General features: G+C 40.1%; 1 protein-coding gene across 3 annotated transcripts in view; it reads right to left on the reverse strand.

The window, feature by feature from the left end:
* ARMC8 (armadillo repeat containing 8) overlaps positions 1–15,392 on the reverse strand; it is a 108,709-nt gene that overhangs the window by 11,354 nt on the left and 81,963 nt on the right. For 2 of the 3 annotated variants that reach the window (XM_045503523.1, XM_045503521.1), the window contains 5 exons: positions 12,654–12,746; positions 9,661–9,810; positions 8,515–8,610; positions 2,123–2,209; positions 1,945–2,040 (listed from right to left, as the gene is read on the reverse strand). In XM_045503523.1, the coding sequence (XP_045359479.1) occupies positions 1,945–2,040; positions 2,123–2,209; positions 8,515–8,610; positions 9,661–9,810; positions 12,654–12,746 (522 nt within the window). The remainder of the gene's footprint in view (positions 1–1,944; positions 2,041–2,122; positions 2,210–8,514; positions 8,611–9,660; positions 9,811–12,653; positions 12,747–15,392) is intronic. The other variant, XM_045503522.1, reaches the window with a different exon arrangement.

Genomic DNA, 15,392 nt, shown 5'->3' on the forward strand with positions numbered 1-15,392 from the left:
TCATGGAAAACATAAGAATGGGGCGCCTGGGTGGAGCAGTCGGTTAAGCGTCCGACTTCAGCCAGGTCACGATCTCGCGGTCCGTGAGTTCGAGCCCCGCGTCAGGCTCTGGGCTGATGGCTCAGAGCCTGGAGCCTGTTTCCGATTCTGTGTCTCCCTCTCTCTCTGCCCCTCCCCCGGTCATGCTCTGTCTCTCTCTGTCCCAAAAATAAATAAACGTTGAAAAAAAAAAAAAATTAAAAAAAAAAAAAAAAGAAAACATAAGAAAAGGATGTTTCCAAGAGGAAATGGTCAGCTGTGTTGAAGGTTGCTGTACGTGAGGTGAGATTAGGAGAGAAAACTGGATTTGGCATCATGGAGGTCATTGGTAACCTTAAGCAGAGCAGTTTTAGTTGAGTGATGAAGTAAAGGCCATATGAAGTAGTTAGAGTGAATTTTAGAGGTGAAGAAGGAGTTAGCGTGTACAGAAGATACTTTTACAAAGCCTGGCTATGAACAGGTATACCTCGGTGGATATGGGAAATCAAGAAAAACTTTGAAAAGATTAGAGATACTATGTGGATCTGGAATTGGAAAGATAAGGGAATTCCTGGTTGAAGCATTACTGCTTCATTCAACAAATATTTACTGAGCACATACTAAAGGCCAGGCATCGTCCAAGGTGATAGATATGAAAATGTACAAAAAACTGACCTAGTTCTTGCCTTCATGGAGCTTAGGAGGGACACAAACACTTTATGTATCACTGTAATTCAGCTAAGTGCTCTGAAGGTAACAAAGTATAACCCACATTGATAAGAGCCCACAAGATGTGTCAGTTGAGCTCAGATCTGAGAGGTTAAAAGGCACACCAAAGAGTGTGAAGAAAAGTGTTCCAGGCATAGCAGAGCCAGCATGTGCAAACGTCCCAAGGTAGGAAGGAACATGCATGGCCTTTTTAAGGAACAGAAGGAGGTCAGTGTAATGAACAAAGCAAAGAGGGAAATGAGAGGAGTTGGGGATACGGATGAGTCGGATCATGCAGGACTTCACAGGCCATCACAAGGTGGGTATGGATGGTATTCAAGGTGTTAACAGGGAGCCACTAAGGGATTCTGGCCTTTATTGTCATAATAGAATAGAAGGTGAAGTCATCACTATGAGTGATGAGGGAGAGAAAAGGTGAGGTTTAAAGAACAAGAAGGTAAGAACCCATTTTGCATGAGAGGTGTCAGCTTGCTGGAGAATCACAGAGGGGTAGTGGACACTGCTGAGTACCAATGGTGGGGGTGGGGGTGGGGGTGGGGGTGGGGGTGGGTTGGTTGTAAACTGTGAAATTAACATGAAACCAATCAGCCTGGTTCTATGCCTTTCTCTGCAGCTGTGGACTCTGACAGGCAGGCAAAGAGAAGACAGGTTCACCCACAGTTAGGGTTTTGTTAGGAGACACTGACAGAATGAAAAGACTGTCAGATTTTGGCAATGGGCAGTTTCTGCTGATGACAAGATCCACGGGATGGCTGTGGCAATAGGTGACCGACGTGTTTGGAAGTAGGTAGCAGATTGTGTTTGCAAGCAAACAGGTCAAAGAACAAGTGCCATGGGTGCTGGAGGCTTAAGAGCTCACACACATCAGACAGAAGCCTTGAGAGGTAAGACAGGGGTTTTGGGGCACTGAGGGAAATCCAAGAGCCCAAGTCCTCACTGAATAAGGAGGCAATCAGGAGACAACGAGGGTGGGGAGTGGGGTGATGGATGGGTGGTAATACTGCCAAACAGCACAAGCTTCAAGGCCTTCCAGTCTCTTCTTCTTCAGGATGAAAGAGAGCTCCTTAAATCTGTTACAGAGTAGTCTCTTCTTTTTTTTTTTTTTAATCTCTGCACCATTTGTTTTGCACTAACAATGCTATAGTCCTTGCCTTCTGATGAAGCTACCGTGGAGCAGTGAAAGGGACAAAGGCCTACCATGTAATACTTGATTTTCTGCAGGATGTCATCATTGGTCATAATGAGTTCTTTTGCTGTTGTCCCATCTGCTATGTTGGCTAGGATGCACAGTGTCTGGAAAAGAACAAAGGGCTGGTGATCAGGAAAGCTCTGTAGTCCCAGAGGCAAGCTCTCAAGAGCCCAGGCAATTTCCCACCTGAAGTACACAGACGCTCACAGGTCCCACTCTGATCTCTTCTCTCCTGACACCATCGCCAATGAAGTAACCACACCTAAGGAAAGTCTACCTTAGGCAAAAGAGAACCCAAATATCTCATTAGTTTCTTTTGGGGCATAAGCCATCACTGGGCAAAGGCAGCCATGTCTTATAGTTCATGCTCTCATATAAAACTGTTATCATTTTCTTGAAAATTTCATTCCTAAAACAAACTCTTATTGCTAACCCAATGAGGTTTCTTCAAAAAAGTGGTCTCTTTGGTGGGAGCGTCACAGGTGTTGCAACCTCCCTCCTGCCCGCCCGCTCCAAGTGCTACCTGCTCCCAAGCTCCAAGCTACCTCACCTTCTGGGTGAGGGCCTGGATCCTGTCCACTAGACACATGCATTTAGGATCTCTTGACTTTTAAAAACCTGGCTAGAGGAACAGAAAGGTAAGGAAAATGTGTGAAGGAGCTTAGTCCAGGTTGGCCTAACGAGACTGGAGGGAGCCTGTGCCAGCTGGCAGGTTAGGGTAACCTGAGGATAATCACCACAATGGCAGTGGAGGAAGGGACTTTCTGTCAGCTGCTGGGAGTCTCACAGCCAGACCAGCAGGAGGCAAGGGTTAGGCAAAGGTGAGAGAACTGTGGAAAGGATACTGAGCCAGTCAGTGTCAGTATCTGCAATTCAACAAACACTTACTGAGCACCTACAATGTGTGTGCACTCTGCAGGGCATCAGGTAAGACAGGAGTAACACACACTACCTGACTTTGAAGCCATCACACAATTACATCTCACTGTGATGTGACAGAGGAAAAATGGAACCGAGAAAGCATGACGTGCGCTTGCTTGATACTTCAATGGTCAGGGAAGGCTTCATGGAGGAAGTGACAGCGAGTCCTGGAGCACAGCGAAGAACCACTCAAACAAAGTGATGAGAAGTGAGAATAGGGTCTAAGTTCAAATACTTTTCTCCAACTCTAACCTTTCTTCTGACAGACTTAAGCTAATTAAGCTTGAAGATTACAGCTAATTGAGGAGACTGTTTTCTTACTATGGCCTAAAGCCTCAGCTATAAAGAGTGTGTGATCTTATTCTTCTTAGATTAGGGACTGAGTCCTGAGGTTTGAAAAAAAAAAAAAAAGGAAAAAAAAGTTTGCCTCTGGGATATAAGACACATAGAAAATGCAATTTATAATTCAAGGCTTGAGCAGGCACCAAGGTCTATTCCAGGGCACGAAAGCCATGATTGAGAGTATGTTGATATGCTCCAGAAGTATGTGAGATGCTCTGAGGAGGATGTCAGATTTCAAAGTGAGCTGGAACATGTGAGCCTGTCAACAGTCTTGGCAGGCACAATACCCTTGAATTTCTTAGGACTGAGGGGACAGGAAGGGGATAAATAGGTTTGGACTCTTAACCATGGATCACAATTTAAAAGGCTTCATGACCTAGGTATTCCCAGGAAGAGGAGGGAATGACAAACACCTTTAGCCTTATCTAGGCAACAACTACCTACCCTTCTCTTACCCACTAAGACAAATATAAGGGGGATTTCACGAAATATTTCTCAGAATAGACTAGTTCAGCAAGATAGGCAAGTGATTCCCCTTCTTGGAGTGCACGAATACACCCATGCATGCTCAGGCTTGGACAGCATGGCAGAGTGAGCTACAGGTCTGTTTTGAAGCCCACACAACCCCCACTGTAACAGTCTTAAAAGGATCAATTAGTTCTTGGGCCCAACAATTTAACCTGGAAGCTAGGGAGCAGAGAGGAAAGCTACACAGATGTCCATGTGCACACGGCACACACACATACTTGTGTGAACAACGGGAGATTAATGATATGGAGCAGGGACTGGCAAATTATAGCCTGCCGGCCAAATCCAACCCACTCCCTGTTTGGCCAATAGAATGTTCTTGGAAAATAACCATGTCTACTTGCTTACATATTGTCTATAGCTGCTTTCAGGCTAGAACAGCACAGCTGACTGGATGACCTGCAAAACTTAAGATATCTACCCTGACCTTTGTAGAAAAAGTTTGCCAAAAAAAAAAAAAGTTTGCCAACCCCTGAAATAGAGAAAATAGAGGGGAAAAAAAATCAATGAAATCAAAAGCTTCTTCTCTGAAAAGATCAATTAAGTTGATAAACCTTTAGCCAGACTGAACAGGAACAAAGGAATCACCAACTAAAAGAACAAAAGGGGAGACAAAATGCAAAGAATACTACAGACTTTAAAAAGATAAGAGAATATTATGAAATACTTTATGTTAATAAATTTGAAAAAGATGAAACAGACAAATTCTTGAAGGACGCAAAATACTAAAGCTCACTCAAGAAGAAACAGGTAACATGAATATTGCTCCTTCTGTAAAAGAAACAGAATTTAGCTAAACACGTTTCCACAAAAGAAATACAATGTTCCAGATGGCTTCACTGGTATATTCCACCAAAATTTAAGAAAGAAAGAATACCAATTCGTCACAAATTCCTTACAAAAACTGAGGAGGGAATGCCTTCACCTCATTCCCTGAGGCAAGCATTCCCCAATAATCAAATATCAATATTAACATCAGATAAAGACATCACAAGCTATACAGCATTATCTCTCGTGAATATAGATGTGAAGCATTTCTTACCAAATTTCAGTAAATTGAATCCAACAAAATATGTCAAGAATAAGACATAATGACATTTTAATATGGTGTACCTCTCCATTTATTTAGGTATTTAATTTTTTTCATTATCAGTGTTTTGAAGTTTTCAGCATAGAGATCCTGCACATATTTGGTGAGATTTATACATAAGTATATCATGGTTTCTGAGCTACTATAAATGGTACTGTTTTTAGAATTTCAAATTCTACTTGTTCACACCACTATATTAAAAATACAATAGGGGCGCCTGGGTGGCGCAGTCGGTTAAGCGTCCAACTTCAGCCAGGTCACGATCTCGCGGTCCGTGAGTTCGAGCCCCGCGTCGGGCTCTGGGCTGATGGCTCGGAGCCTGGAGCCTGTTTCCGATTCTGTGTCTCCCTCTCTCTCTGCACCTCCCCCATTCATGCTCTGTCTCTCTCTGTCCCAAAAATAAATAAACGTTGAAAAAAAAAATTTTTTTTTTTAAAAAATAAAAATACAATAGCTTTTTGTAATCATCAAGACAGTATGGTACTGGTACAAGAACAGACACTCAGATCAATGTAATAGAACAGAGAACCCAGAAATGGACCCACAAACGTATGGGCAACTAATCTTTGACAAAGCAGGAAAGACTATCGAATGGAATAAAGACAGTCTCTTCAGCAAGTGGTGCTGGGAAAACTGGACAGCGACATGCAGGAGAATGAACCTGGACCACTTCCTTACACCACACACAAAAATAAACTCAAAGTGGATGAAAGACCTCAATGTTAAGACAGGAAGCCATCAAAATCCTCCAGGAGAAAGCAGGCAAAAACCTCTTTCATCTTGCCCGCAGCAATTTCTTACTCAACACGTCTCCAGAGGCAAGGGAAACAAAAGCAAAAATGAACTACTGGGACCTCATCAAAATAAAAAGCTTCTGCACAGCGAAGCAAACAATCAGCAAAACTAAAAGGCAACCAACAGAATGGGAGAAGATATTCGCAAATGACATATCAGATAAAGGGTTAGTATCCAAAATCTACAAAGAACTTACCAAACTCAACACCCAAAAAACAAATAATCCAGTGAAGATATGGGCAAAAGACATGAATAGACACTTCTCCAAAGAAGACATCCAGATGGCCAACAGACACATGAAAAAATGCTCCACATCACTCATCATCAGGGAAATACAAATCAAAACCACAATGAGCTACCACCTCACACCTGTCAGAATGGCTAACATTAACAACTCAGGCAACAAAAGATGTTGGCAAGGATGCAGAGAAAGAGGATCTCTTTTGCACTGTTGGTGGGAATGCAAGCTGGTGCAGCCACTCTGGAAAACAGTATGGAGGTTCCTCAAAAAACTAAAAATAGAACTACACATGCACCCCCATGCTTATAGCAGCACTATCAACAATAGTCGAATTATGGAAAGAGCCCAAATGTCCATCGATGGATGAATGGATAAAGAAGATGTGGTATGTGTATACACACACACACACACACACACACACACACACACACACACACACACTGGAGTATTACTCGGCAATCAAAAAGAATGAAATTTTGCCATTTGCAACTACGTGGATAGAACTGGAGGGTATTATGCTAAGCAAAATTAGTCAGAGAAAGACAAATATCATATGACTTTACTCATATGAGGACTTTAAGAGACAAAACAGATGAATATAAGGGAAGGTAAACAAAAATAATATAAAAACAGGGAGGAGAACAAAACAAAAGAGACTCATAAATATGGAGAACAAACAGAGGGTTACTGGAGGGGTTGTGGGAGGGGGGAAGGGCTAAATGGGTAAGGGGCATTAAGGAATCTACTCCTGAAATCATTGTTTCACTATATGCTAACTAATTTGGATGTAAATTTTAAAAAGTAAAAAAATAAAATAAAAAAAAATACAATAGCTTTCTCTATCTCGTAGCCTTGGCTAATTTATTGATTAGTTCTAACTTTTTTTGATGAGTCCATGGCATTTTCTATCAAGGCATTCATGTTGTCTGGGAATAGTTTTATTTCTTCCTTTCCAATCTACATGCCTTTTATTTCTTTTTCTTGCCTTATTGCACTTGGTAGCAACTCCAGAGGCTGCTGAATAAGACTGGGAAGAATGGACATACTTGTCTTGTTCCCAATAGAAGGACAGTGATAGATATGTTCACTACTTGTCGTGCTCCCAATAGAAGGACAGTGATAGATATGCTCACTATCTTGATTGTGGTGACCACTTCATGGTATATACCTATGTCAACATATCACAGTATACACTTCAAATATATGTAGCTTATTGGATGCCAATATACCTCAAGAAAGAAAAAAACATTATCAGATAATGTCGGAGAAGAATTAAACTTCCAGCTAACAACCAGACAGTTTAAGCCTCCCATCATCACCTACCCACTCCCAGACCATCACCAAGATCTATATGAAGAGTATAATTTGAGTCCTGACAGAACACATTACTGTTATTGGTCTTTTTTTTTTTTTTTTTTTGGCCCTCATCCAAATCTTGCCTCAACTTTCTGCCTTGCTACACTTTTCAAGTTAAAGGAATTCTATCTAGGTGAGGCGTTTTTATAGACAAAATGGACACCTATGCTCTTCAGGTAGAATATTTTGAACAATGCATCTTCTTCATTGTTGTGTTCAATAGATCACATTCAACCTAATTTCAGTGATGCCTATGAGATTAGTTTTTCTGTGTTAAATTTTTATCAATAAACAAAGTTGTTTATTATTGAATTTTAAGAGAAATCAGCTACCATGTCCATCTTAAAATCACTTTGTCAAATATTTTTGCCTTTTTTGCTCACAAATTCAATTACAGCCCCCACATTCTACCACTCTTACTTCCTGCACTGTTCTGAAGCCTGAGGAATTACTCTCACTCAGGAACACAGAGAATGCGGAGCATGGGCCCTGCACTTAGACTCTAGGTTCAACTCTCCACTGATGACCTTGGGCAGGTTTCCTCCACGCATGAAAGTGTACAGCTCAATGAATTTTGAAAGTGAACACACCATGTAGCCAACATCTATGTCAGAGAGTTGAACATTACCATTGCCTCAGATCTTGTATTAGAAATTTAAGTTTGTAGGTGACCTTTCTTTTTATGACAAAACATACACTATGTTAAAGATCCTATAATAAATCCCAGGAAATACAGAAAAGTAATTCCCAAACTGTTTCCTGATGAATGCAGGGTCTCTGTATTTTTATGCCTACCCTAAACCTGCCGTACTGAAACAAAACAGAAAGTACAAGTATGGGATAGGAATAAAGACAAGGGATGTATTAGGGTTAAAAAAATGAAAAACGACTCCACCATAAGGGATTATTTTATCAGGGTGTTACAGGGGTTTCAGTTCAGTGCATGGTGGATATAGAAAGCTGGAAATGATGAGTCCTGGAGAGTGGATTCACTCTGGGATGATCAATGGTGATATCCCTATATATACAGGGACAGTGTGAACAGTGCATGACACAGAGGGTGAAACTACAGACTCTGGTAATGTTTTCTTCTATTCTGGGAGCAAGAATTCTTGAAGACAGTTTCAGGGGTGATGGAGGATCTTTCTTCTCAAATCTTTCTGGTCTCTACAGCACCTCTGATCTCAGCAATCTATCTTTTGCAGATCTGAATATTCAGGAGACTCCTAATGAGGATCCTTCTTGATATTCACACGTGGAAGATTTTCCTCAGGGGAAAATAAAAGGGGGTGGGGGGACACATACCTGCTCTTTGACCTCAATGTTATGCTCTCCTTCCAGAATAAGGGTGACGGCTTGCATAATTTGCTTCCCATGTGTACTCATTATTTTATCTATATGCTGCAAAATAATGGAAAACCCATAATTATTATCTGGGGAACAGAGAAAAACACCATAGAAAAGAACAGAAAACTTCTCAAAGTTAAACAATACATAACTGCTTGAAAGAGAACTGCATACAGAACTAGATACCAACAGATAGTGTTTATCATAGTATAAAACTGCATTTTGCCTTCTCTCTCCCTCTCTCTCTCTATATGTGTACACATATACATACAGAGATACACATTATGTACACATACATACATATATATTTTACATTTTTCTGGATGACTTGAAGATAAAGAGAACACAGACTTGGCCTGATAGAATACAGGACTGCAATCACTGGGGATCCTCAAGCCCAAAGATATTAAAGAAAAAGGAATTTTAAAAATGTATGGGGAAGGGGGAGAAGCCAGAGACATGGAAAATATGGCACAGATTTACTAACACCCTGGCGCACAAATGTACGAATAAGGCTCAGAAAACAAGGGAGACACAAAGGAACCACCATGGTTCATCTACCTGAATGTCACTGACACTGTTGTTCATGGAACATTAGAGAACAAGGAGAGGGACCCCACGAGGCTCAGCCTCTCCTGCTTTGACATATACCCACTGTTCCCCATGCTGACATCTTCAGAGGTCAATCCAGTAAATGTTGGCAGGGTGAGGAGCTATCTATGGAATAGCACTGAGAAGGATTCTTTAAAGGGAAAGAAGCAGAGGCCCCAGAGGTAAGTGATTTAGGCAGATGAGAAAACCCACTCTGGCCAGCAAACCAAGTAAGAATAAAGTGACATATCAAGGCCGGCTCACATCTAGCATGGAGTAAGGAGAGGGAGACAGGACAGGCAGTGGAGGAGTGGAGGGTCAGGTGGCTATATGGTAAAGCAGCTCCCAGAACACCTATGCAAGTGATATTGATACTAACTTCAAACTTCTTTGGAAAGGGGCAGCATTTGAATCACTTCTGGGCAGATATCGATGGGAACAGTGAGGGTGGGCAACGTTTCGCACTGCATATGCAGGGGTAGTTCATCTGGAAACCTGGATGATTTTACTTACAGGCCGAGTAGAGAGGAGATTTCTAAGAAGTCCCAATGTCTTCATCAGCACATTCAAATCTGAATCTGATAATAACCGGAAGAGCTGTTCAGTACTCAAGCTTCGTAAAATATCTGCTTTTATTTTTTGTTCAGCCTGAAATGCCATATTCTGAAAGGATTAAAGAAGTTTCAAGAATCATGCATAATTTGCTTTATTAAATTATATTTTAATAGTAACTCTGATAATTTTCAAAGTAAAAATAAAAGCTGCAGAAATCCTTAAATTTAAGTCACATTATGTTTCTGAATCCTATTAATCACCTATTAATTATATCAAGAGAAAGATAACTATAACTCCTATATACCCTCCTGTATAAGGAATATGACCACTTCCTGATATGGGCATTTGAGTGTCTTAAGATTTGTCAAATAAATACAAAATCTACTGTTAGTTTTAAAAAATTACTCAATTTACTTAGACTAAAAGAGGAAAAAAACCCAAACAAAAAACCAGTTCACCCATTTCTCCCACCACTGCCTCTGGCAACCACCAATCTATTATCTGTATCTATGAGCTTGATTACTTTTGTTTTTTTAATTTTTATTTTTTTAATTTATTTTTGAGAGAGAGAGTGCAAGTAGGGAAGGGGCAGAGAGAGGGGGACAGAGGATCTGAAGTGGGCTCTGCACTAACAGCAGAGAGAGCTTGATGTGAGGCTTAAACTCACGAACTGTGAGATCATGACCTGAGCCCAAGTCAGATTCTCAACTGACTGAGCCACCCAGGCACCCCTGAGCTTGGTTACTTTCGAGAAATCTTTCTGGTTATCAAATTGCCTTCTGTGCACTTCAATAACAAAATTACTGCTAATGACTATACTGTGCCACCCATTTTGAGAATAACTAAAAAGGACTTCCATATTACGGGTTCAAGTTAGTAGTGGATTTTGTTAACTTTACCAGCCCTGAAACACCTAGTATATTCACAGTACTATGCTAGGGTTGATATGGCTGGGCTATATTCTATAGGAAGCTCTTCAAGGGGTAGGAGGTGAATCCAAATTACTAGCAACTCCAGATGGCTGGTGTCTATTTTGCTCCTTTTTCTCCTTCCTGCACAAATTATGGCTTACCCCAGCTTAACCTGAAGCTATAAAAACATCTGAAGAAAATAAAAACACAGCAAATTCCAAATAACTCGTAAATCAACTTCTGGAACAAAAATCTCTTGTAAACTACAGACTTATTATAATACGTGGTTATTGCCCTACAGGAACTTATTTTTAATTAAGGAGCTAAGACATGCGAAAGATGAAGTTACCTGATGACACAAGGTGGCATGGCAGAGTAAAAAGAGTACTGGGCTGTGTCACAAAGACCCAAGCCAGGGGCGCCTAGGTGGCTCAATCAGTTAAGCAACTGACTTCAGCTCAGGTCATGATTTCACGGTTCGTGAGTTGAGCCTTGCATCAGACTCTGTGCCGACAGCTCAGAGCCTGGAGCCTGCTTTGGAATCTGTGTCTCACTCTCTTTCTGACCCTCCCCTGCTCACACTCTGTCTCTCCAAAAAAAAAAAAAAAAAAAAAAAAAAAAAAAAAAAAGAAAGGAAAGACTCAAGCCAAAGATGATTCCAGGATTTGATATTTGGTGGGCAGAGAAGAAAGCAGCAGCTGGTTATACAGTGACCAAGGAGAATAAGATAGTTAATATGGATGAGGAGTGGGATAAGTTCAATTTTCAACAATAAATTGTACATGTCAGGGAGGCCACAAATGAAGTCTCACAGGCCATTTAAGTGATAGACCTGGGAAACAAGGGACAATTTTGTTTGGGTATATATATTTCAAAGTAACTTCTATTAGGGGGCGGTGAAACCATAAGAGTAGGTGAAGTCCCTGAAACTCAAGTGTAAAGGGAATTGGAACCTGGGTACTGAAACTGGGGAAACATTCCCTGAGAAGGAGGTTAAAAAGGTGGCTGGGAAGAAAGTGAGGTTTTAAAAAAAAAAAAACAAAGCTAACTCCTGGGAAAGAGTCTCAAGAAAGAGAAGTGCTAACAGCTGATGCAAAGTTTAAGAGAAAAACACCCGAAACTACTGGATTCGGTGTTTGCTTAGAAGATGATTATTTCTATCACAAAGTTTGTCTGAAAAAACAGCAGATATACATGGAACAGGAAGAAGAATATCAGTCTGAAACAGGTTCAGAACCTTTTGTCATCACTTATTACTTGTGACAACCTGGATGATTCATTTACCCTCCAAGTCCCAGTTTCCCAATTATAAAGTGGATATAAACCAATATAACTCAAAACAAGAATTAGAGATAAAACACAGTGCTTAGTGTCTGATGCATAGTAACTAAATTGTAACTACTATAATTATATTTGAAGAAATCCGTGTAGGATTTTCATTTTCAATTTCAACAAATTTTATTTTAATAAATCTTAAGGAAAAATGGTTATTGACTTCATAGTTACAAAGTTTTATAATTTAGATTATCACAAATTATTTACTAGAAGTTGTTAAGAAATTATTAAGCACTTATGCATCGTTCTGTTACACTGGGCAAGTTACTTAATCACTCTGTGCTTGAGTTTACTTGTCTGTGAAATATGACTACTCCTGGCTTATTTCAGAGTTGTTATAAAGAGCAAAGGAGACATGAAAGGGCTTTGTAAAGCAGGTAGCTTAAGGCAGGTATCAATATATTCATGATAAGGAAAACTGGCTTTCTCCATGTTTGATGTCCAGTTTCAACATGTATCCACTTTCCTTAATAATAAAATGGGAGAACTGTGGCACCCAGTGGACGTGCAACTTGCTTATATTCAAATCTGAAAGTTGACTACTCAGTCTTTCCAGGTCCTCGGTCATTAGAAAACTGGGCCAAACTAACATTTTTTTAAAAAGCAGATTGCAGACATTTCAAATTACACATTCTTTAGTTTTTACTTTGATAACAGCTCCATTCTCTTTGTAAATTATGACATATATAAAAGAACGAAACATACCATTAAAGCCCAAATTCCATTCACTCGCAAAGCGGGATTTTCACTTTGGGTTAATCCACAAAGTAGTTCCACAGCTCCGGATTCTAAAATTGGCTATGATTGGAAAGGAAAAATGCACAGTTTTAAAGTCAGGTTTGCGACTGAATGTATATATACCCTGGCACTCTGTCTATGGTTTCTTTCCTACTCTCACCCAACTCCAAGCGACTTTCACAAGGATACAAAAATTACCTTGAGAAAGGCAAGAACAGTTCTTCTCTTAATAATTCCAACACTAAAAATAGTCCCAGTCATTTCTCTTTTCTATGTAGTTCTGAAAGACTCCGGAGTTGTCTTAATTTCTGTACATTCCACACATGACCTTATGATTCCACTATCTAATTCCACATTCTCATGCTCACCGTCATTTGAGATGCTCACTCCCTGCCTGCTGCACACGTGTATCCCACGTGTTCTTTACCTGTTGGGACTATGGCAACATGGTGGCTTAGACGGAACTTACATAACCAAACTCTTCTTTCCAGATTGTCAATGTTATTCCAAACATGCCGCAGAACCCATCTTTTAGAACTATGGTCAGGACTACCTATGAATGGTACGAACAAAACTGCCGCATACTTTTATAATCATACCACGTTTTACATCTAACATAGCATACTTTATTACTTAGGATCCTTGGCTGAAAACAGGTTTAATGATTTCTCAAAAAAAAAAAAAAAAAAAAAATTCACACCTTAGAGGAAAGATCTACTGTCACCAAAGAATGCTTAAAAGGCTACCTTTCAAGTGGGTTCCAGAACTGTCTTAAGCAATTCAGACTTACACAGGGGAAAAAAAGGGCAGTGCTTTTCAAAAATTTTTGGAAAAGGGCACACATTCCTCCACTTGTACAAATTGGTTTTGTTCTTTTTGAAAACTTTTTTGAGTATGGCGGACACAAAATATTACATTGTTTCAGTTGTACAACAGTGATTCAACAAGTTTATATATACATCATGCTATGTGTACAGCCCATCACCATATGATGCTATTACAATACCTGTCACTCCTGAGACTTACTCGTTCCACAACTAGAAGCCTGTGTCTCCCAATTCCCTTTCATCCATTTTGCCCATCTCCCCACCTCCTGTTTTGTTTGTTTTTTATTTGGAAGTAACTTCAAACTCATAAAGCGGCAAGAATAGTATAAGGTACTTCCACTTATTCTTTTCCCAGATTCAACAATTTTTAACATTTTGCTGTATTTGCTGTATCATTCTCTCTCTCCTTCTGTATGCCCATATCCACATTTACCTTTTTCCGAACAATTTGAAAGTAGAGCATATACCCCTCATACTTTAATATGTATTTCCTAAGTACGAAGATGTTCTCTTAGATAACTACAGAGCAGTTACCAAATTCAGAGAAATTAACGTTAAAACAATACTTTTATCATTTTTTTTTTTAACATTTATTTATTTTTGAGACAGAGAGAGAAAGAGCATGAACGGGGGAGGGGCAGAGAGAGGGAGACACAGAATCGGAAACAGGCTCCAGGCTCTGAGCCACCAGCCCAGAGCCCGACGCGGGGCTCGAACTCGCCGACCGCGAGATCGTGACCTGAGCTGAAGTCGGACGCCTAACCGACTGAGTCACCCAGGCGCCCCAATACTTTTATCAAATCTATAGTCCGTGTGTCAATTTTGTCAACTAGCCTAATAAATGCTTTTATAGCATTTCTTTCCCTTGCAGTTCAGGGTCCAGTTTATTTTTAATATTAAAAAAATGGGGGCACCTGAGAGGCTCAGTCCTTAAGTGTTAACTCTTGATTTTGGCTCAGGTCATGACCTCACGGTTCCTAAGTTCGTGCCCTGTTCCACAGTGACAGGGCGGAGCCTGAATGGGATTCCCTGGCTCCATCTTTCTCTGCCCCTCCCCCGCTTGTGCACTTGTGCATGCACGCTCCTTTTCTCAAAATAAACTTAAAAATTTTCTTTAATTAAAAAAAAAATCACATTAATGATCCTATGCCTGAGCTCATCTACCTCACTTCTAACCAGACCCTGACTATATATTTGGAAGGTAGATCTGAGGCAACAGAAGAGCTGTTTGCGATGATAAATGGTATTGTACTGACTGCAATCAGATCATCATCATGCCAAGAACCCCAGGACCAGGGCAGAGAAAAACAGATGGAAACTATGGCATCCTGTCTAGACTTTCTCTTCCTTCAGAATAACTCCCAGTCTCTCCCCGTTTGTTCCAAGATTTCTGCTGGCTGAATAACTGTCTCTGAACCTCCACCTTGTTACTAAATGCCTTCCTAATTATAGTCAAAAGCCTACAGGTGTTGCAATGCCAAAAAGAAACTCAACAAAAATGGAACTACTAAATAAAGGGTAGTGGCTAACCCTTGGCTCGCAACTGGGCAGACCAGAGATATTTTCACATAATAAAACTAACTTTATAAGGCTCCTTCTCCTTTATTAAAGCTTATTGTAGTTTTCCCTAGTCTAAAAACAATACATACACATGTAATTTGTAAAATGTACAAAAGGGAAAAAATATTCCCACTTGCAATCCCTCCCCAAACAACTACCATTAACATTAAACATTAAAAAGATGATTTTCCAATGGCAGCAGTTATTTCCTTGAAACGATTTCCCATCTTGGTTTATAAAATTGAGTCTTCATTTATTCTTTAGTATATACAGTTTGAAAATAGTCTATTACTTTTGTAATTATTCCTTACATTTGCAG

Source organism: Leopardus geoffroyi, chromosome C2 (genome assembly GCF_018350155.1).
Source record: "Leopardus geoffroyi isolate Oge1 chromosome C2, O.geoffroyi_Oge1_pat1.0, whole genome shotgun sequence".
In the NCBI taxonomy this organism is placed as follows: Eukaryota; Metazoa; Chordata; class Mammalia; order Carnivora; family Felidae; genus Leopardus; species Leopardus geoffroyi.